This window comes from Prionailurus bengalensis, chromosome C1 (genome assembly GCF_016509475.1).
Source record: "Prionailurus bengalensis isolate Pbe53 chromosome C1, Fcat_Pben_1.1_paternal_pri, whole genome shotgun sequence".
NCBI lineage: Eukaryota > Metazoa > Chordata > Mammalia > Carnivora > Felidae > Prionailurus > Prionailurus bengalensis.
Genome location: NC_057345.1, coordinates 36,204,467 through 36,228,463, shown reverse-complemented (window position 1 = coordinate 36,228,463; position 23,997 = coordinate 36,204,467). Strand labels below are relative to the sequence as shown.

Genomic DNA, 23,997 nt, shown 5'->3' with positions numbered 1-23,997 from the left:
AATTACAATTGGCAGAATGTGTGGAATAATTATCATAGTTAAACAAATAAAAACAACCTAAGCTATTGTTATTTCTCATTGTATTCATTCATTTCATAAATAGTTGAAAACCTCATATATGTTAGATACTGGCACTACTGCTATGAAAGATAGTCTGTTCCTTTAAGGGACTGTCTTTCAGGGAGCTTTCAGAGAACATATGTATCTATAGGGAGTAGGGTGGTAGTATCTGACAAGGTAAAGTGTGATATAGGCTGTAAAATAGGTAAGCTTAGGGTGAGCACCAAATCCAGAGGAGAGAGGAACAGGGATGGTTCTGCAGGAAATTATGTTTGAACAGAGTCTTGAATTATAGCAAAGATCCAAAAGGAAAAGGTGAGGAAGGATGCCTTGAAAGAGACACTTTTAGAGAACTGCAAATTGTTAGGTTTTGTTGGGGTATTAAGTTCAAATAGGAGTATGGGAAATAGGACTGGACAGGTAGAGGTGAGATTTGAAGGGCTTTGTGTGCTCAGAGAAATGTGTAAATTGAAGGATTATAAGTAAACAGTTGGCCTGATCACTTTTTTTTTTTTAATGTTTATATATTTTTTGAGAGCTAGAGCATGAGCAGGGGAGGGGCAGAGAGAGGTAGACAGAGGATCCAAAGAGGACTCGGCGATGACAGCAGCGAAATCGGTTGCTCAACCAACTGAGGCACTCCCACAATTGGTTTTTGAAAATTTGTTGACTAGAGTATGTTCTTCCCTTACTACAGTATACAAAAACTTATGCCTTTGTGCCTTATTTTCTTTACTTCACCCAGAAGGGCTTATTTCCTCTCTTCATATGTTAATCTTTATCGTTCAGGTCCCATTTCTTTCTTTCTTTTTTTTTTTTTTTTAACGTTTATTTATTTTTGAGAGACAGAGTGTTAGTGGAGGAGGGCCAAAGAGAGAGGGAGACGCAGAATCCAAAGCAGGGTCCAGGCTCTGAGCTGTCAGCACAGAGCCCAATGCAGGTCTTGAACCCACGGACCACGAGATCATGACCTGAGTCAAAGTCAGACACTTACCTGACTGAGCCACCGAGGCACCTCTCTCAGGTCCTATTTCTGCTGTAAAGCGTCCTCCAATTATTTTAGGCCCCATTACTTATTCCCTTCTTTGAAACCCTATTAAGAAAGTATCACATAGTTTAGTCCTTATTTGTTTCATGTGTGTTTTTTTTTTAATTTTTTTTTCAACGTTTATTTATTTGTGGGACAGAGAGAGACAGAGCATGAACGGGGGAGGGGCAGAGAGAGAGGGAGACACAGAATCTGAAACAGGCTCCAGGCTCTGAGCCATCAGCCCAGAGCCTGACGCGGGGTTCGAACTCAGGGACCGCGAGATCGTGACCTGGCTGAAGTCGGACGCTTAACCGACTGCGCCACCCAGGCGCCCCACATGTGTGTTTTATGTCCCTAACTAGATTATAAGCTTCTTGAACATGGTCAATGTTTGATATGTGTATGAATAGAAGACATGTTAAGCACAAAAATGCGTTGTCTGGTCTCCTATTTTGTTTTTCAGGATAGGACCAGATTATGGGCAACAGTTCTTTTAATTAATCTGTCATCATCATGGCTAATGAGGACTGTCCCAAGGCTGGTGATAGTCCTTTTTCATCGGATAAACATGCCCAACTCATCTTGGCCCAGATCAATAAAATGAGGAATGGAGAGCATTTCTGTGATGTGCAGCTGCAAGTTGGGAAGGAAACTTTTAAAGTTCATCGGCTGGTGTTGGCTGCCAGTAGCCCTTACTTTGCAGCTTTGTTTACTGGAGGAATGAAAGAGTCCTCAAAAGATGTTGTACAGATTCTAGGAATTGAAGCTGGAATCTTTCAAATACTTCTAGATTTCATATATACAGGTATGTCAAGTGAGCCTTTAGCTTTGAGTGAAGAGTGGTGTAATCACTCAGGTATTGCAATGGGAATATAAATAAGTTGATACAATTTATGTGGAAAGTAATTTAACAATAGGCTATCATCAGTGTTTGAAAGGTTTCTATCTTTTGACCCAGTATTCCTTTTCTAGGAATCATAAGTAATCAATTAGTGCTGCAGGCAATTGTAGCATTATTTACAATAATATATAATTGAATACAATCTAATTGTCCCTCAGGATATATGATTAAATAAATCATGGCACATGTATATATCATGGAATATTTTTTAGATTTTTCAATTATATTATGGAAGAGTGTTTACAATATATAAAATGAAAAAAAAATTGGATATAAATACTTCTCTAGTTTTGTAAAAGAAAAAATTATTTGTATTTGCGCACAGGAAAAAGACCAGAGTGTTGATAAGTATTTATCTCTGGATGATGGAATATGGATGATCCTTATTTTCCCCTCTTTTTCTGTTTTTTTTCTGATTTACAATCAGCATGTATATATTTTATTTAAAACTTTTATTTTTAAAATGTTTTTGAAGAGTTTTAATGACGTTAGAAAATGCACACAAAAACTATGAAGTTTAAGTTTTATATGATAGGTAACATAAATATACATGGGAAAAAGATTAAAAAGAAATGCACTAAAGTGTTAATACAGTGTATGTCTGTGGGAAAATGTGTCATTTTCATTTTTATACTTTTATGCCTTAAGGTTTTTTTCTGTGGTGAATATATATTACTTTTATAATTAGAAAACATGTTTGAAAATAAAGACTGTGTTTGGTCATCATGCTTAAAGGACTACTTGATGGGAGATAATTATGTGATCTGATAAAATATTGTTTATTTGGTATTTAAGCCTGGAAAATGACAAAAGGTCATTTCTTTGTGTTCTTCATATTGCTTTTTGGAAGATATCAGAAAATAACTCTTAAATTGGAGATTATAAAAACTATCTTTAAAAAAATTTTTTTTTAATGTTTATTTATTTCTGAGACAGAGAGAGACAGCATGAGTGAGGGAGGGGCAGAGAGAGAGGGAGACACAGAATGTGAAGCAAGCTCCAGGCTCCCAGCTGTCAGCACAGAGCCCAACGCGGGGCTCCAACTCACAGTCCGCGAGATCAGGACCTGAGCTGAAGTCGGACGCTCAACCGACTGAGCCACCCAGGTGCCCCTAAAAATTACTATCTTTAATGCAGCCCTGTCTATTGGCTAATGTACAAATTAGCGTTGAAGGATTTTTTTTACCTTTTCTAAATGATTTGTGTGAGCTGAAAACTGTTTCATAAATGCCCCTGCTTCTTTTGTTTCCAAAATGTAAATTAACACAGATTAATCTGATGGAATTAGTGAACTACATAAAAACAGAAGCAATACTACAAAGTGTCTATTCTGCCTCTGTTTAAGGGTAGCAACAAGAGATACTTATTGAAAGACAATGTTCCCGGTACTATCATCATATTGTTGGTGATTAGCACTTCCATCAAATAGATAAAAAGTAGTAAAACCCAGGGGCGCCTGGGTGGCTCAGTCGGTTGAACATCTGACTTTGGCTCAGGTCATGATCTCACCACTTGTGGGTTCGAGCCCCGCGTCGGGCTCTGTACTGACAGCTCAGAGTCTGGAGCCTGCTTTGGATTCTGTGTCCCACTCTCTCTCTGCCCCTCCCTCGCTCATGCTCTGTCTCTCTCTCTCTCTCAAGAATAAATAAAACATTAAAAAAAAAGTAGCAAAACCCAGAGAAATAAATAGTACTGAGCATATTTGGGAGAAACAACATTCTAGAATACTGAAATTTAAGGTTAAAATAGTTAAGAATAGCATTTGGCTACTAGTAGAAGATATGAAGTGGCTTAACGAGATAGAAATTTATTTTTCCACAAAAGTGAATTCATAGTAGGCATTCCAAGGATGGCAGGGTGGTTTCATGATGTCATTAGCATCCTATTATTTTCCCAACATTTCGCTCTACCATCTATGGCTTGTAGCTTCTAATCTCGTATCGCTGAACTCCAGCCAGTGGAAGGAGGAAGGGGAAAAGGCAGAGGGCCTGCTAGCTAAGTCTATGCTCTTTTTAACTTTTTCTGTTAGCCCTACCCAGTAACTGCTGCATATATCCCATTGGCCAAATAGTAAATAACTCATCCCTATCTGTAAGGGAGACTAAGAAATGTAATTTGCAGCAGAGCACAATTACCACCCACAGCAAAATCAAGGTTCTCTTAGTAAAGGATGAAAAGAAAATGGATATTGAGTATTTATTGGACAGGGAACTTTGCAGTCTTTGATATAATTTGTTCTTAAAAAACATGTTCTTTCACTGCAATAGCATTTCCTTTTGGGGGGATGTGGGCACAGCAAAACCTGTTATTCTATTGATCTCTCCTTTGGATTTATCTATACATTCTTCTTTTTTTTTTTTTAATCCTTATTTATTTTTGAGAGAGAGACAGAGTGTGATCAGGGGAGAGAGAGAGGGGGACACAGTATCTGAATATCTGAAGCTCTGAGCTGTCAGCACAGAGCCTGACGCGGGGCTTGAACCCACAAACCGTGAGATCATGATCTGAGCAGAAGTCGGATGCTCAACCGACTGAGCCACCCAGGCGCCCCTATCTATACATTCTTTATTAACCATTCCCAGTTCTAACAGATCTTAACAGATTTTTGTCACATTAGATTTTTATATACTTCACTTAAAATCAAATAACCTGGGTTTGTGATCTAGTTCTGTCACTAATTAGCTATTTGATACAAGGCATTTCCACTTCTTTAGTCAAGCATTCATTCTTTCAACAGATATTTATGAATACTTTTTTAAAGGTAAGCTCTATGCCCAATGTGGAGCTTGAACTCACAACCCCCGAGATCAAGAGTTGTATGCTCTACTGACTGAACCAGCCAGGCACTCCACATGAATACTTTTTGTGAACGAAGCAGTTGGGATATGATAGTACACCAGATAGGCAGAGCCTCTGCCTTCACAGAGCTTTATAGATAGTGCAGTTAGGTACTTACAAATTTGAAATCAGCTTGTGAGAACCTCATTTTCCTTAGCTGTTAAGTGGGGATAGCATTTCATAATTCATGTGAAGGTTAAATGAGATAAATTTTAATAAATGTAAAAGTGCTTTTTGTAAGCTATAAAGCCTTATTAACTTATAGGGCATTCTTTGTATTGCTCTCAAGTAACTCTTGGCTTTATCCAGTAACAGTCATTCAGTCTTCATAGATCACAACCCATAATCTTACCTTGTCCAAATTTGTAGTGAATTCTCATTTTGTTCAACTAAGTCTTACCTCCATTTTCTCTGCAGCCACTACCATTTGCTCCCATGGTGGATTCCATTTCTTATACTTTCAGAAATCCCCGTTTGCATTCAACAAGCCATATTCTTCCTCTTACCATAATCTCTTTGGCCATTCATTTATTTAAGACAAATTTTTTGAACACCTGTGGATGCTAGGCATTGAGAATACAGAAGGGACAAACCTTCCCCCCAACAGACTTTATAAATCTTTTTGGGAATACAAACTTTAGATAAATAGTTTAGTGGAGTCAATATCATAAAGGGGATGAAGGGCAAGTATAAGATTGAATTGAGAGTTTATCCTTATCAGGTAGGAGAATTACAGTGTTTTTTTTTTCCCCCTTCTAAATATAATTGACTATTTGGTATTCTCTCAAAGTCACATATGTAAATATATGAAAGTGAAGCCATCTAGAAAGAGAGTGGTATACATAGTTACTAAATGTTAAGTATTTAAAACTTCTCATATGGTATAGACTCCTGATTATACCTAGTATTAAAAATTAATGTTTGTATGGCACTTTATCATAATTGAAGATGGAGACCCTGCGTTACTCACCTCAGTGCCTTAGTAAATGTTAGGTGCATTATGTTAAACAGCCTTATGTTAAAAGCATGGACTTTGATAGCAATCCTTACCCCAATCACTTGATCGTGTGACTTGGTGACAAATTATTTAAAGTTTTTGATTCTGTTTTGATAGAAAAAGAAAAAAATAATATCTATTATATGGGGTTGTGGTGACAGTTAAATGAATGTCTAAAACAATTAATGTGTCTATCCATTGTAAGTGTTCCATAAATGTTAATTATCATCATTTAGTTTTCTGCTCTTTCTACAAATCCTTTGTTGCTTTTTTTTTTAATTAAAAAAAAATTATTTTTAAGGTTTATTTATTTTTGAGAGAGAGAGAGAGAGATTGAGAGTGAGAAAGAGTGCGAGCAGGGAAGGGGCAGAGAGAGAGGGAGGTACAGAATCCGAAGCAGGCTCCAGGCTCTGAGCTGCTATGAGACCATGATCTGAGTTGAAGTCAGATGCTTAACCAACTGAGCCACCCAGGCACCCTGTTGCTTTTTACTTAGCATCTATCAACTCTGCAAACACTAAGCTATCAGTTAATATATTAAATTATATTAAATAAATAATGCTTTTTGACCATAAGTCAAATGTTTGTTTTATTTTTTGGTTAATTTGTCTCCCTACTTCCCTAGGTATAGTGAACATAGGCGTGAATAATGTCCAGGAGTTGATTGTTGCAGCAGACATGCTACAGTTGACTGAAGTTGTTAATCTTTGCTGTGAATTTCTGAAAGGACAAATTGATCCACTGAACTGCATTGGGATCTTTCAGTTCTCTGAGCAAATTGCCTGCCATGATCTTTTGGAATTCACAGAAAACTACATTCATGTCCATTTCTTGGAGGTTCATAGTGGGGAAGAGTTCCTGGCACTCACAAAAGATCAACTGATCAAAATTTTGCGAAGCGAAGAGCTTAGTATTGAGGATGAATATCAGGTCTTCTTAGCTGCAATGCAATGGATTCTGAAGGATCTGGGAAAAAGAAGAAAATATGTGGTGGAAGTGCTAGAACCAATTCGATTCCCTTTATTACCTCCTCAGAGGCTTTTAAAGTATATTGAAGGTAATTTTTTTGTTGCTTGTCAAATGAGTCAATATCCAGTGGCTTTTCCTGTTGAAATGTGATAATGTTTTCATTTTTCAGTCCAATAGCAGACATTTATTGAATGATTACTATATGCAAGATACAACTTTTGTGTTTTGTGGATAGTGGTATTCAGTATTTGTAGCCATTATTTTAATCAAACCTTTACACACCTTTCTCGAGATTAAATACTAAGGGAGATTAGAGGTATAAATAAAATCAGTGACAGAGCTAAAATACCACTGCTGTTTTTGGTAATACTGATTATATTTCAGTGTAAGATAAATTCAGCAAAACCTGTCATTTGAGGAGAATGCATATGCTAAAAACAAAACCCAAACTCAATAAATCCTGTAAGTCTTCTCTTTATAAAATTAATTTTATATTCACTCCTGGGTGGCTCAGTCAGTTAATTGTCCGACTCTTGATTTTGGTTCAGGTCATGATCTCATGGTTTGTGGGATTGAGCCCTGAGTTGGGCTCCCTGTGGAACCTGCTTGGGATTCTGTCTCCCATTCTCTACCCCTCCCCTGCTTATGCTCTCTCTCTCTCTCTAAGTAAATAAATAAACATTTAAAAAAATAATAAAAATGAATTTTGTATTGATACAGTATCATAGCTTCTAAGTAGCCTTTGAATTATCTTTAGGTATGAAACTTTGAAAATACTTTTCATCATAGTATAAAATAGTTTAGATTGTTATATTAGAAGAATGATAATATGTATTTAAATTATTCATTAATTAAGATTTTATTTTTAAGTACTCTCTACACCCAATGTGGAGCTTGAGCCCACAACCTTAGTATTAAAAGTTACCTGCCCACTGACTGAACCAGCCAGGCACCCCATATTTAAATTTATTTATTTATTTATTTATTTATTTATTTATTTATTTATTTTTAAATGTTTGTTTATTTTTGAAAGAGTACAAGTGGGGGAGAGGCAGAGAAGGAGACAGAGGATCCAAAGCAGACTTGGCACTGAGAGTAGAGAGCCTAATGTAGGACTCAAACTCAAAAACCGTGACCTGAGCCACCCAGGCATCCTAAATTTATTTTTAAAAACTACCTTAGACCTTCGGAATACAAGCTGGTGCAGCCATTCTGGAAAACAGTATGGAGGTTCCTCAAAAAACTAAAAATAGAACTACCCTATGACCCAGCAATTGCACTACTAGGCATTTATCCAAGGGATACAGGTGTGCTGTTTCAAAGGTACACATGCACCTCCATGTTTATAGTAGCACTATGAACAATAGCCAAAGTATGGAAAGAGCCCAAATGTCCATCGATGGATGAATGGATAAAGAGGTGGTATGTTTATACAATGGAGTATTACTTGGCAATCAAAAAGAATGAAATCTTGTCATTTGCAACTACGTGGATAGAACTGGAGGGTATTATCCTAAGTGAAATTAGTCAGTCAGAGAAAGACAAAAATCATATAACTTCACTCCTATGAGGACTTTAAGAGACAAAACAGATGAACATAGGGAAGGGAAGCAAAAATAATATAAAAGCAGGGAGGGGGACAAAACAGAAGAGATTCATAAATATGGAGAACAAACGGAGGGTTACTGGAGGGGTTGTGGGAGGGGGGGATGGACTAAATGAGTAAGGGACATTAAGGAATCTACTCCTGAAATCATTGTTGCACTATATGCTAACTAATTTGGATGTAAATTAAAAAAAAAAAAAAAAGTTAATTCAAAAAAAAAAAAAAAAACCACCTACCTTAGACCTGGTTTTAAGATTTGAAGCTCTTACCCTTGTTGTGCATTGAAACTTTAGGATATGACTGAGTTACAAATGAGCTTCTTTTCTTTTTTTTTTTTTTTAATTTTTTTAACATTTATTCCTTTTTGAGAGACAGGGAGAGACAGAGCCTGAGCAGGGAAGGGGCAGACAGAGGGAGACACAGAATCTGAAGCAGGCTCCAGGCTTTGAGCTGTCAGCACAGAGCCTGATGCAGGGCTTGAACTTATGAACTGCAAGATCATGACCTGAGTGCAAGTTGGATGCTCAACTGACTGAGCCACCCAGGTGCCCTGCAAATGAGCTTCTTATGATTTAAATACACCACTAGCATTAAAGGTGTAATTCTGTGAAAAAATTATATTTAATATGGGGGTGCCCATCTGGCTCAGTCGCTTAGGCCTGTGACTTGATTTCAGCTCAGGTCATAATCTCAAGGCTCATGAATTTGAGCCCTGCATCAGACTCCCCACTGACAGTGCAGAGGAACCTGCTTGGGATTCTCTCTCCCTCTCCCTCTCTCTACCCCTCCCCATTTGTGCTCTCTCAAAATAAATAAGTAAACTTAAAAAAAAGAAAAAAATTATACTTAATGTGGATTTTTAGTTTTTTTCTACTCTTAACAGTGTTAACAGAATTTTGTAGGTTTTTCTGAATGTTATCTTTTATTAATACACATATATTACTCAATCAGTTCTCATTATTCACAGTCATTATGCTCTGTAAAGTTGCCACAAACTTTGAATTGGCAAATACTGAAACATTGTTCCTAGGGGAAATACTGGGTAGTTCTTACTCTGGTCACAATATTTTTGCCAGATGATCAATACATAACCTTGTTTTATGTGTGTGTCTATCAGAAGCACCTTATTTAATTTATATACTTGATTCATTAATGTTGAACTCATGGCCAACAGCACTATAACTCATGCCTGAATGAAACCTATCCAATACATGTATTAATTCCATAAGGTATATCACAGGCTTCCTGCAATTAGGAACACTAGACAGCACTTCAAAAGTAGGCGTGGGGTCATTATTAACAATGAAGTCAACAAAGCACAAAAATGTGAAAAGCATGGCACAAAAGAGACTGTGAAAAGGACATTTGTTTATAGTATGAGAGCTGAAATAAGAGGCAAAGCATCACCTTGTTCAGTTCTCACCTGGAAACATGCATGTCAGGTGATTCATACTTTTTGCCACTCTGTGGCATATCTGTGAATGACTAGGAAAGCTCTGTGAGTTTTAATTTGGGTTACAAATGCATTTTAGTGAGTACATGTATTCCCAAATAAGGAGTCCACAAATAATGAAGACTGACTGTATTTAAATGCTAAAAAAGAAAAGAGAAATTATCCAGACACATTTCTGTGGAATCATGAGAATTTAGGAATAGGGCAAAAGCTTTCCCCTGCTCTCTCTGTCTCAAATATTTGAAAAAGAGAGGGGGGCGCTTGGGTGGCTCAGTCAGTTAAGCATCCAATCTTGGTTTCAGCTCAGGTCATGATCCCCCAGTTCATGGGTTCAAGCCCTGCATCGGGCTCAATGCTGAGAGTGCAGAGCCTGGGTGGGATTCTCTCTTTCTCTCTCTCTCTAGCTCTCCACTTTAAAAAAAAAAAAAAAAAAAGGAAAGAAAGAATGAAGTTCTTTTGGGGCACCTGTGTGGCTCAGTCAGTTAAGTGTCTGACTTCTGCTCAGGTCATGATCTCGTTGTTTGTGAGTTTGAGCCCCGTGTCGGGCTCTTTGCTGACAGCCCAGAGCCTGGGGCCTGACTTGGATTCTGTGTGTCCCTCTCTGTCTGTCCCTCCCCTGCTCGCACTGTCATGCTTTCTCTCAAAAATAAATAAAAACAGGGGCACCTGGGTGGCTCAGTCGGTTAAGCGTCCAACTTCGGCTCAGGTCGTGATCTCGCGGTCCGTGAGTTCGAGCCCCGTGTCGGGCTCTGTGCTGACAGCTCAGAGCCTGGAGCCTGCTTCTGATTCTGTGTCTCCCTCTCTCTCTGACCTCCCCCCATTCATGCTGTGTCTCTCTCTGTCTCAAAAATAAATAAACGTTAATAAATAAATAAATAAATACATAAATACATAAATAAATACATTAAAAAAAAAAGGGGGGGCTGGATTCTCAACCAACTGAGCCACCCAGGTACCCCAAGCTTTTTTTTTTTAAATAGGGTCTCTATATTTTTTTAAATGTTTACTTATGTATTTTGAGAGAGACAGAGAGACAGAGAGACAGTATGCATGTTGGGGAGGGGCAGAGAGAGGGTGAGAGAGAGAATCCCAAGCAGGCTCCGCACTGTCAGTGCAGAGCCTGAGGCAGGGCTTGATCCCACGAACTGTGGGATTATAACCTGAGCCAAAGTGAAGAGTCCGATGCTTAACCAACCAGATGTGTAGCCACCCAGGCACCCCAATAGGATCTATATTCTTAAGTAATTCTATCCTATGAAGCATTTATGGCAAGTCTGTTTCTGTTTTTGGCTAATGTTTTCTTCCAGACTGAATTCTTCAATCTCCTTCTTTTCTTTTTCCTGGGATATATTTTATTTATTTAGTTTTTAATTTTTATTTTATTTTTTAATATAATGTTTATTTCTTTTTGAGAGAGAGTGAGAGAGAGAGAGACAGAGTACAAGCAGGGTAGGGGCAGAGAGAGAGGGAGACACAGAATCCAAGGCAGGCTCCAGGCTGTGAGCTGTCAGCACAGAGCCTGATGCAGGGCTCCAACTCACAAACCACGAGATCATGACTTGAGCCGAAGTTGGATGCTTAACAGACTGAGCCACCCAGGCGCCCCTCCTGGGATATATTTTAATAGTTGAATTGTTATTTCTTGATCTATTGCTCAACATGAGATCTATGCATAACATGAGAAACTTTGTTTAAACCAGTTTAGCTCTGATAACGTAAGAGTTAATTCTCCTTGACACCTTTTTTGCCTACTAATGTAACTACTTTGTTTCTTACATCTAAAATTTGAGGACTGTGTTGTATTTTGGCCACTTCTTTCTAACCAAAGGTATGATGGTGGTAGAAGAACAGAGATCTGGTAAGGCTTAGATATTTGCTTAAGGACCTGGTCTCTGAGCTCTCTCTCAAATCCAATTATTGATCTTGTGTCAGGGCTTACTTAACCCAGGTAAGGATGTGTCTTACTAGTGTGGACTTTAGCTGGTACTGTGCTCTGTTAGATGGCAAGCTCTGGTGATTCTACATTTACTGATGGCCCTATAAAGGATTTTTTTTTTAACGTTTTATTATTAATTTTTGAGAGAGAGAGAATGTGAGCCACGGATATGCAGAGAGAGAGGGGGCATAGCATCCAAAGAGGGCTCTGTGCTGACAGCAGAGAGCCCAATGAGGGGCTTGAACTTATGAACTATGAGATCATGACCTGAGCCCAAGTTGGATGCTCAACAGACCAAGCCACCCAGGCGCCCAAAGGATTTTTCTTTTTTTTTTTTTTTTTAATGTTTTATTATTTATTTTTGAGAGAGACAGACAGAGCACGAATGGGGGAGGGGCACAGAGAGAAGGAGACACAGAATCCAAAGCAGGCTCCAGGCTCTCAGCTGTCAGCACAGAGCCCAGTGCCCAAAAGATCATGACCTGAGCCAAAGTCAGAGGCTTAACCAACTGATCCACCCAGGTGCCCCCCAAAGGATTTCTTTTAATGTTTTTTTCTTTGACTTCTCAGTTCTGCTTTATACCTGCTCATTCTCCCTTTCCAAATTATTAGGCATTAGTGAGAATTCTCAAGATTTCCTTGGTTGACCTTGTTTCCTCAATATTGCTTCTAGGCTTCAAGGCTTGGAGATAGTCCCTTGCTGGCATATTTGGTGCCTTTGTGCAAATTAGAAAATAGTGCCCTTTCACAGGGCAAGATCTTAGAGCTTGCCAAGTGGGACACAGGTTGACTTTTATCCCCACTTCACCTCAGCTAAGGATCCTTGTGCAGGAACAATCTACCCAATCATGCTCAAAGTCTTTTTGAGGAGATGGACCTCGTTCCACTAGAATCTTTTGTTTCTTGCTTCGACTATCATTTTTAAAAGTATATGACATAATTTTATATCTTTTTGTTTTTAAGTTGTAAATGTAGGTATTGGGCTATTTTATTTTTCCATTTTGTTGGATAATTGTGATCCTGTTTCACTTTGCCATCTTTGGGAATCCTAATGCATGTGTTTTCAAATTAGATATAATGAAGCATATTGTTAAAAACAATCTGATTTAGGGAAAGTATATTCTTTAGTAATAATGAGAAAAATAAAATTTGTATTGTAGGAAACAAGCACCATTGCTTGATGATGAGTTTTTATTTTTTGGTATTTGTATTTTATCTTTATAAGAACACGTTTTTTGAATATTATTTAAAAGTTGATTGAAACATTATCTTGTTAAACTTGCTTTAGGAGTGTCCGATTTCAATCTTCGTGTTGCGTTGCAAACACTTTTGAAAGAGTACTGTGAGGTGTGCAAATCTTCCAAAGAGAACAAATTTTGTAATTTTCTGCAGACATCTAAGGTTCGACCTCGGAAGAAAGCAAGAAAGTACCTGTATGCAGTAGGTGAGAACCTTTAAAAAGGTGATACAAATAATCTCTTTTTAGGATTAAAATCTTTCAATATTTTGTTATTTTACACATCAGAATATGCAGGTATATCAAATAGGCATATTTAATTTCACATATAGACTACAGATTAAGAAATTGTGTAGTATAGTGGATACACCTAAGAATAAATAGCTGCTCATTTGACATCTATTATTCTGTGATCTCAATTGTTGGGTTCTTGGATTGCTCAATTATTGTCAAATAACTGACTTAAGAAATACTACTTTAAAGTTAAAAATGTGAATTCTAGTGAAAAATAAGGAAAATTTCAAAATTTTTGACTCTTCATGGTATTTTAGATGATTAGGGATTATAGGAACCAGTGGTCTCTAAAGTGTGAGTATACAGGATAATTCACAGTATCAGATGAACATATTAAAACCTCTTTTTTATTTTAAAAAGCATTAAACCTTATTAATATGTGACATATAGAGACAGATTGTCCAGATTTATATACATAATATTTTATATTCACTTTGTAATATGATTTATAATTTGTATGTAATTAGATGTATAATATCATATATGCTATAATATATAAATACATAATTTTTGAATGCATGCTAAAGATTTTTTACTGATGGGATGTGTAGTTAAACAAGGGTTTCAACTCACTTTTTTTTTAAAATTTTTTTAATGTTTATTTATTTTTGAGACAGAGAGAGACAGAGCATGAATGGGGGAGTGTCAGAGAGAGAGGGAGACACAGAATCCGAAGCAGGCTCCAGGCTCTGAGCACAGGCTCTGAGCCTCAGCTCAGAGCCCAATGCGGGGCTCAAACCCACAGACTGTGAGATCATGACCTGAGCCAAAGTCGGACGCTCAACCGACTGAGCCATCCAGGCGTCCCTCAACTCACTTTTTTTTTAAGTGTATTTATTTTGAGAGAGAGAGAGAAAGCAGGGCAGAGAAAGAGGGAGAGAGAGAATCCCAAGCAGGTTCCACACTGTCAGTGTGCGGAGCCTGAGGTGGGGCTCAGACTCATGAACTGTGAGATTGTGACCTGAACCAAAATCAAGAGTCAGTTGTTTGAGCCACCCAGGCACCACTCAACTCACTATTTTTAATTGAAAAAAATGTTAATAGAAGTCATGATGAAAATTCCTAACTGGACAGATAACAGCTCCTTTTATGTTTTATCTGACATTCTATTAGAACCAAAACCAGGTGGTAGAACACCGTAGTTGACTTCATTGCATTTAAGCCATAATCTTTCAGGACTTGGTGCATTTAAGAATAAAATATGTATATATGGCAGGCTTTAAAGCACTTATTCCTTGCTATGAAATAGTTAATTACTTAATGTCTGTCATTTGCATATTTAAATAAAGGATTTGCTGTGTATCTCCTTTCCTTCGTTCAGGTGGATATACTCGGTTGCAGGGGGGTCGTTGGAGTGATAGCAGAGCCCTCAGCTGTGTAGAACGTTTTGACACCTTTAGCCAGTACTGGACCACTGTGTCTTCACTTCATCAGGCTCGATGTGGGCTGGGAGTAGCAGTTCTGGGAGGGATGGTTTACGCTATTGGAGGTAATAATGAAAATGTCTTCTTTCTGTTATTAGTCTCTAGCCATAAGTTGGCTGTATATATGCCTTATGTATATTGTTAGGTACTATGGGGTATACATAGATATGATTGTGTTCCATAAATATTTAATGAATAAATGAATAGAAGAAAGAAAAAGGAAACACAAGATATTGAATGTTTCAGACCAAAGGGATACTGTGATTTATCACGAGGCAGAATATTTAGTTTGGTTTTAATGAAAAGTTGTTTATAAAATGTGGCACCAGGGGCGCCTAGGTGGCTCAGTCGGTTAAGGGGCCGACTTTGGTTCAGGTCATGATCTCACGGTCTGTGAGTTCGAGCCCCGCGTCGGGCTCTGTGCTGACAGCTCAGAGCCTGGAGCCTGTTTCAGATTCTGTGTCTCCCTCTCTCTCTGCCCTTCCCCTGTTCATGCTCTGTCTCTCTCTGTCTCAAAAATAAATAAATGTTAAAAAAAAATTTTTTTAAATAAAAAAAATAAATAAAATAAAATGTGGCACCAAAATTTAGGTCAGTGTTTGTGATAAAAATTGTTTTAATTTTGAAATTTAATTTCATATATTGGAAGCAGCATTACAAATCTTTTTTTTTAGATTGGTCTTTTTAAATTCTATTTATTTATTTATTTATAAAACATTTATTTATTTTTGAGAGAGAGAGGGTGGGGGTAGTAGAGGACAGAGAGAGAGAGAGAGAGAGAGAGAGAGAGAGAGAGAGAGAGAGAATTGCAAGCAGGATATACGCTTTCAGCAGAGAACCCGAAGTGGGGCTTGAACCCACGAACTGTGAGATCATGACCTGAGCTGACACCAAGAGTTGGATGCTTAACTGACTGAACCACCCAGGTGTCCCTCAAGTTTTTAGTGAAATACCAGTTAGTTAACATACAGTGTAATATTAGTTTCTGGTATAGGATTTATTGATTTAATCCTTACATACCACACTTAGTGCCCATCACAACAAATGCCCTCCTTAATACCCATCATCCATTTAAACCATCCCCCCACCCACCTCCCATTTGGTAACCATCAGTTTGTTCTCTATAGTTAATACAAATAATTTTTAATTAACCAAATTACCTGGAAGTGGGATTTATAAAAACTAAGTCATCTGGACATTGGGATATATGTCTTGATTGAAATCACTGTGTTTTCTAAAACTATTATTATGAATTATAAAATGATTATTAAAATTAAATAAAACAGGTTTCGGGGTGCCTGGAATGGCTCAGTCAGTTAAGTGTCCAACTCTTGATTCCAGCTCCGGTAATGATCTCACAGTTTGTGAGATCGAGTCCTGCTTCAGGCTCTGCACTGACAGCACAGAGCCTGCTTGTGATTCTCTCTCTCCCTCTTTCTCTGCCTCTCCCCTGCTCTCACTCTCCAAATAAATATATAAACATTTTTTTAAAAAAGGCAAATGTTGTTTCCCATCAGAGGAGGAATCTAAAGAGAAATAAATGCTAACACTTTTAGATCAATATTTACTTCTGGCTAATTTGTCTTTATAGCAACAAGCCTAGGTAGGTCATCTCCAATCCTTAGAGCTAGTCTTTATGCTTTATTTCTACAGATTAGGCTAAAACACAAAAAGTTGTATATTGAAAATTTTGTTATTTTTAACTATGATACTGTCAAGTTAAAATGAAAGAGATACAGGGTGTCTGGGTGGCTCAGTTGGGTTAAGTGTCCAGCTTCAGGTCATGATCTCACAGTTTGTGAGTTCAATCCCCACGTCTGACTCTGTGCTGATGGTGCAGAGCCTGCTTAGGATTCCCTCTCTCTCTCTCTCTCTCTCTCTCTCTGCTCCTTCCCCCCCACTCATGTACGTGCATGCTCTCTCTCTCAAAATAAATAAGTAAACTTTTAAAAAAGTTTAAAAAATAAAAATAAATAAAATGAGAGAGATGTAGAGAATATTTGATTTTTTACTTGTCTTTTGGAGGGAACACAATTGTCCCTTAAAAACAGTTCATTAAGTCAATAAATGCCATGGTGGATCCAAAAATCCCGACAAAGAAATAAAAGTTTTAAGCAGTAACTTTCTATCAACATAAAGACCATTATTACATGTAATCTTTGACTAGAACTCTAACAGCTCTTTTTATATACATTTTGGTGATTGTGGATAGTTTGATTGCATGAACTCTTCTGTTTAACCGAGGGTCACAGTGTCCTAGGTGACACTTGCATATATTTGTGTCCCTTCTTGTGATTCCACAGAAATACTTATGGGTACCTTTCAAAAATGCTGTGACTTCACTAATTTATTTTTTACTTATTTATTTATTTGTTTATTATTTTTTTAAGTAGGTTCCACACCCAATGTGGGGCTTGAACTCACGACTCTGAGATCAAGGGCCGCATGTTCTACCAACTTGAGTCAGCCAGGTGTCCCAACTTGGCCTACTATTATTAATGCTAACAACATTGCTGGGGCACCTGGATGGCTCAGTTTGTTAAGCAACCAACTTCGGCTCAGGTCACGATCTCCCAGTTGGTAAGTTCAAGCCCTGCTTGGGGCTCTGTGCTGATAGCTCAGAGCCTGGAGCCTGCTTCAGATTCTGTGTCTCCCTCTGTCTTTGCCCCTCCCCTACTCATACTCTGTCTCTCTCTCTCAAAAATAAACATTAAAAAAAATTTTTAATACTATCAACATTGTCATCTTAAGATATTTTGTAATATATAATTTTTTTAAGTTTTTATTTACTCATTTATTTTGAGAGAGACAGAGTCCAAGCGAGCAGGGAGAGGCAGAGAGAGAGGGAAACAAAGAATCCCAAGAAGGCTCCGCACTGTCCGTGCAGAGCCCTGATGTGGGACTCAACCTCATGAAATCATGAGATTATGACCTGAGCTGAAATCGAGAATTGGACATTTAACCGACTGAGCCACCCAAGCACCCCCATAATATGTAATTTTAAAATAATGTTTATCATTAAAGCACTTCAGGTTTGTGGAAGAAAATTTGGCTGAAATTGAAGCATATGAAAAAATAAAAATCACACATACTCTAATCATGCCACCCAGAGATAATCAGAATATTTGGTTTATTCTAGATATGTACATATCTGGCTTAATATTCTAAATATTATTTGTAAAAATTAAGATATAATTTACATACCATAAAATCCACCATTTGAAGTATACAGTTCAGTGATTTTTAGCATATTCACAAAGTTGTGCAACCATTATCACTGTCTAACTCCAAACATTTTTATCACCGCAAAAAGCTGTTCTTATTATTTAGAAAGATTTTTATATCAGTGCAGAGAATTATTTACGAGCCGTGTTCCCAGACTCCAGTCAAGGGTCAATCTGGCAAGCAGGACTTTCTAAGGATGGGCAGTCTCAGGCCTGCTGTGCTGATTCTTTTCTGCACAGTAGTTTTGTAGCATTCAGGATTCTAGGCCCTCCTAAAGTTATATGTGCTGCAAATACCTTTTGCTACTCTACTCCTTTATCTTTCACTCTCCTTATGGTAGCTTTTTTTCTTTATGATATCTTTTGATAAACAGATGGTTTTCATTTTAATGTAGCCAACTCCAACTCTATTATTTTTTCCCCTTTATGGTTAATGTTTCTTGTATTTTTTATTTTTAAGTGTTTATTTTTTGAGAGAGGGAGGAGGTGCAGAGAGAGAGGGAGACAGAGGATCTGAAGCAGGCTCCATGCTGACAGCAGAGAACCCACGGCGGGGTTTAAATTCATGAACTGTGAGATCATGACCTGAGCCGAAGTTGAGTTAACCAGCTGAGCCACCCAGACACCTCTCTTGTATCTTTGTAGAGAAATCCTCCCCTACTCCAAAGTCATAAGTTTATATATACCTTTATTGTTTCTTAAATTTTTAGTTATGTCATTTACATGTATATCTGTAATCCACCTGGAATTGAGTTTTTATAGACAGTATGAGTAGGCAACCAGTTTCATTTTTTTCCCTTGTATATATAAAGCAATTATTCCAGCATAAAAGGCTTTTGTTTCCCCACTGCTGTGCAGTGCAAACTCTTTCACATATCAAGTAATCATACATGTGTGTATCTGTTTCTAGAATTTCGTTTCTATTCTGTTTGGACTTTCTGTGTATCCCTATCTTAATTACTATAGTTCTGTTTTAAGTCTTATAAGTTTATCTGACAGGACAGTTTCTCTCATTATTCTCGTGTGGGAGTGCTTGGCTATTCTAGGCCCTTTGTACTTCCATATAAATTTTAGTATCAGTTCCTCAGATCTGTTTGTTTTTTTGTCAATTCTGTTTTTAAAAATAATGTATGATTCCACTTATATGAGGTACTTAGAGTAGTCAAAATAATAAAAGATGGAAAGTATAATGGTGTGCCTGGGGCTAGGGAAGTGGAGAATGGGGAGTTGTTTTTCTTTTTTTTAATGTTTATTTTTGAGAGAGAGAGAGAGAGAGAGAGCATGAGTGGGGGAGGGTCAAAGGGAGAGGGGGACACAGAATCCCAAGCAGGCTCCAGGCTTCAAACTATCAGCAGAGAGCCTGATGTGGGGCTTGAACCCACAGACCTTGCAATCATGACCTGGGCCTAAGTCAGCCGCTAAGCCTACTGAGCCACCCAAGCGCCCCAGGGAGTTATTGTTTAAATCAGGATAGTGTTTCAGTTTTACAAGATGTAAAGAGTTATAGGGATGGATGGTGGTGATGGCTGCAAAAATGTGAATGTGTTTCACATCACTGAACTCTACACTTAAAAATGGTTAAGAGGGTAAATTTTATGTTACTTGTATTTTAGCAAAATAAAAAAGAAAACGTGTTTCAAATTGGGATCACATTAAATCTACAAATCAGTTTGGGGATAATTGTCTTTACGTTGACTCTTCTAATTCATGAATGTGATATCTCTTCATTTACTTAGGTATTCCTTAATTTAAAATTTTATCTAGGGGCACCTAGTGCAGTTGGTTAAGCATCAGACTCTTGATTTTGGCTCAGGTCATGATCTCACAGTTCGTGAGTTTGAGCCCCACATTGGTCTCTGTGCTGACAGCACGGAGGCTGCTTGGGATTCTCTCTTCTTCTCTCTGTGCCCCACCTCACCTCGCATGAGCTCTTACTTTCTCTCTCAAAAATAAATAATGTTAAAAAAATAAAAGTCTATTTTTAAAAAAAATTTTTTTTTCAACGTTTATTTATTTTTGGGACAGAGAGAGACAGAGCATGAATGGGGGAGGGGCAGAGAGAGAGGGAGACACAGAATCGGAAACAGGCTCCAGGCTCCGAGCCATCAGCCCAGAGCCTGACGCGGGGCTCGAACTCACGGACCGCGAGATTGTGACCTGGCTGAAGGCGGACGCTTACCCGACTGCGCCACCCAGGCGCCCCAAATAAAACTCTATTTAAATGAAGTGTATAAATTTTATCTGTAGATGTATTGTACAATCTTTGATTAGATTTAATTCTAGGTATAGTATTTTTTAAAATTCTATTTTAAGTGGTATCTTTTTAGAAATTTTGGGGCACGTGGGTGGCTCAGTCGGTTAAGCGTCTGACTTCAGCTCGGGTCATGCTCTCATGGTTTGTGAGTTTGAACCCCGCATCAGGCTCTGTGCTGCCAGCTCAGAGTTTGGAGCCTGCTTCAGATTCTGTGTCTCCTGCTCTCTCTGCCCCTCCCCTGCTCACACTGTCTCCACCTCTCAAAAATAAACAAACATTGAAAAAAATTACAAAAAAAAAAAAAAAAAAGAAGAAATTTTATTTTCTGTTTGTTGCTAGATAAGAATTGCATTAAAACTCAAATTGTACCAGAGCTAGCTATCCAAACTAATGCATGAAAAAATATAGAAGTGTTAAAATATAAATTTCATCCTCAATAATTACATGGATTATTTGGGTGGTAGAATTGGAAATAGATAATAGGGAAATTATGCCTTTGTTTCATTAAGTGGACTTTAATAAATGAAAGTGCTATTGATTTATAATAACACTAGGCAAATGAATTTTATTGTTTTTATTTTTTTTCTGGGCAAATGAATTTTAATGAATAGTAAAAAATCAGACAATAGTTGAATCTCTGATAACATGAATACTACTGAGTATTGTATTATGGTTCTAGGCTATTAGCATTACTAAACCTTCTGATATGTGTTTCTTTTATTGAACTCAGGTGAGAAGGATTCAATGATTTTTGACTGTACTGAATGCTATGATCCGGTTACTAAACAGTGGACAACTGTAGCTTCAATGAATCACCCCCGCTGTGGCTTGGGAGTGTGTGTGTGTTATGGGGCTATCTATGCTTTGGGTAATTATGCTGTTCAGTTCAGTTTAAGGATATCTAGTATTATTTTAATTTTTAGATTCTGATTACATTAGAAATTTTCCTTCCCTTCTATAAGAAACTTATGCCATTTCAGCTTTATAAATTTTTATTTTCAAAATTGAATTATGTAGAGAATATTGTCAAGTATAGAGCTCTTAGAAGGAGAGGGGGATAAAGTATAGATGAGATAGATGTCCAGTGGAGCATTTAAAATCTTCACATTTTAAATTTGGGCAACCATTCTGAATATGCAGAAGTTGTTTTAAGAGGTAGTTTTGTAAAGTACCATATTTCTTAAGCAATATGGGTTTGTTTTTGTTTTGTTTTTTAAATGTCTAATGAAAACTAAGCAGAGAGTTAAGATCCATATGGTCAGATTCTAACTTTTCATATGATCTTGGACAAATTATTGATAATGTGCTAATCATTCACAATGTAAATCTGCTCCATATGATAATCATTCACAATATAAAGTTGTTTGCTAAGGTGTTTTTCATAAATAAGACTCCTTTATCCAGAAATAACATTTTCTATTTGGTTACAGGTGGATGGGTTGGAGCTGAGATAGGGAACACCATTGAACGATTTGATCCTGATGAAAATAAATGGGAAGTAGTTGGCAACATGGCTATGTCACGCTACTACTTTGGGTGTTGTGAAATGCAAGGTAATTGCTTTCTAAAAACTTTTTCCTGAAGAAATATTTTTGAAAAAAAGAAACTTGAGGCTTTATTTTCACAAGAGTATATTTTATGTCTGTTAATATTGAATGGTTGACACTAACAGTATTGAAGTTTTGCTTTTAAATGTTTTATATGTTTTAACCTCTTAGGTCCTTATTTCTGTATTGCCAAAATAATCATTTTTTCCAAAATAAACAAAACTAGAATTAAAAATTACAGATAGGCACAAATACCTAACTAGCAAAATAAACATTTGAACCTTCATCTTTGTCATTTTCTCTCCCATGCAGTCCTTAGTATTTCTAAGTAGGAAGAGGATATAAAAAATGATCTTCACTGTCTCTTTTGGCTTTTTCAGTGTTTTCTCACAGGGCACATTGTGATTCAATCCATACAGAATATAATGCTATGACAGATTTGAAAAATGTTGTACTGCATATTAAAATGGTACACAAACATTATTTTAATTGTCTACTATATCCTGAGAAGTAGTTGGTAAGCACTCCAAATTCTTTGTCCAGAGTTGGAGAGCAGATTTATATGTACCTGTAGAGTAATGAGCAGTCTGCTCATTGTTACGATAACTCAACCAGCTGTTCCCAGCTCAAGTTCTTTCTGTTTTGTGAGTACCTTCTCAGACTTTCACTAGCATTTAGATGTTCACATTACATGGTACAGACTATATTGTGTAATATTATAGTATTCTCTAATTGTTTTGTATTTATTACTTTCATTTTCCCATGCAAATCAGGTGTTCTGAGACTAAGTTTCCAGTGTGGAGGTAGGGGGAAGTTTCCCTCCTACTAACAAGTGGTTTTCAGAACACCAACTGGGTGTTGGAGAATTCACCTCACTTCTAACACTATGTACCATACCTGGAGATAGCCTCAAATTCCACAGTTTGAAGGCTCAGTCCTATAAGACACTCATCCTTACCAGGCTCTTACCTGTGCTTCTGATGGACTGGCTATAGATTGGAGGTTCTAACTTCTTTTGGGTTCAATTAATTTGCTAGAGCAGCTCACAGAACTCAGAGGAAATGTCACTACTAAAAGGATATAACTCAGGAATAGCTAGGTGGAAGAGATGCATAGGGGATGTTATGGGGAAGGGGTGCGGAACTTTCATGCCCTCTCCAGGTGTGCCAGTGTCCTCACATCTCCATATGTTACCAACCCAGAAGCTCTACAAATCCTGTCCTTTTGGATTAAAAAACAATTTTTTTTTTTAATGTTTATTTATTTTTGAGAGAGAGGCAGAGCACGGCCAGGGGAAGGGCACAGAGAGAGAGAGACACAGGATCTGAAGCAGGCTCCAGGCTCAGCACAGAGCCCAATGCAGGACTCAGTCCAGGGCTCAAACTCAAAGCCGCAAAATCATGACCTGAGCCGAAGTCAGGCGCTTAACCAACTGAGCCACCCAGGTGCCCCATGTCCTTTTGGATTTTTATGGAGGCTTCATTACATAGGCATGAGTGATTAATCATTGGCCATTGGTGATTGATTCAACCTCTAGAACCTCTCCTCTCCCCAGAAGGTCAGGGCGTGAGACTGAAAGTTCCAACACTCAAATCACAAGGTTGGCTCCTTTAGCAACCAGTCCCCATCCTTAAGTACTTTCCGAAAGTTACCTCATTAACATAACAAAAGACACCCTTATCACTCTTAACAGTTTGGAAATTCTAAGGGTTCAGATTGCTGTGAGCTAGGGACTGTGGATGAAGACCAAATATAGATGAGAAATATATATTTGGCCATCTTATAAACCACAGTGTTGCACCTTCGAAAACTACGGAGTTAGAGAGGCATCTTGGAGATTATTCCAACCCCTTTATAGAGGAGCAAGCTAGAGATCAGGAAGGTTGTGTGTTCTTTTTCATACCCCGTAACTGGCAAAGTTGGAACTAGAACCCACATTCACTGACATTTAGCACACATTTCTTAAAATGCCATTATATGGGAAACAATGCTAGGCATTCAAAAATAATTGTAGATTGTCAGGACCATTAGTTTCAAATCAAATTTAATCAGGAACTCACTGTGAATTACATTCTCTTGTACTCTGGTGATTGATCCTGATACCTTAATCTAGCCATATAACTATTATAATTTGAATTCACTTCTCTGTGTCCATTTGAGCAACAGGTAGGCTGTCACAAACAAGGCTATGTCATTCCCTGTTTAAGTGCCTGGCATTTTTTTTTTA

The 23,997-nt window shown here is 37.6% G+C and overlaps 1 protein-coding gene across 5 annotated transcripts in view; it reads left to right on the top strand.

Moving 5' to 3' along the window:
• Positions 1–23,997, top strand: part of LOC122480436 (intracisternal A particle-promoted polypeptide) — a 41,826-nt gene that overhangs the window by 2,053 nt on the left and 15,776 nt on the right. For 3 of the 5 annotated variants that reach the window (XM_043574835.1, XM_043574836.1, XM_043574838.1), the window contains exons 2-7: positions 1,554–1,895; positions 6,452–6,883; positions 13,079–13,234; positions 14,643–14,810; positions 20,954–21,091; positions 21,654–21,776. In XM_043574835.1, coding sequence (XP_043430770.1) covers positions 1,604–1,895; positions 6,452–6,883; positions 13,079–13,234; positions 14,643–14,810; positions 20,954–21,091; positions 21,654–21,776 — 1,309 coding nt within the window. In that variant the 5' untranslated portion in view covers positions 1,554–1,603. The remainder of the gene's footprint in view (positions 1–1,553; positions 1,896–6,451; positions 6,884–13,078; positions 13,235–14,642; positions 14,811–20,953; positions 21,092–21,653; positions 21,777–23,997) is intronic. The other 2 variants (XM_043574837.1, XM_043574839.1) reach the window with 2 other exon arrangements.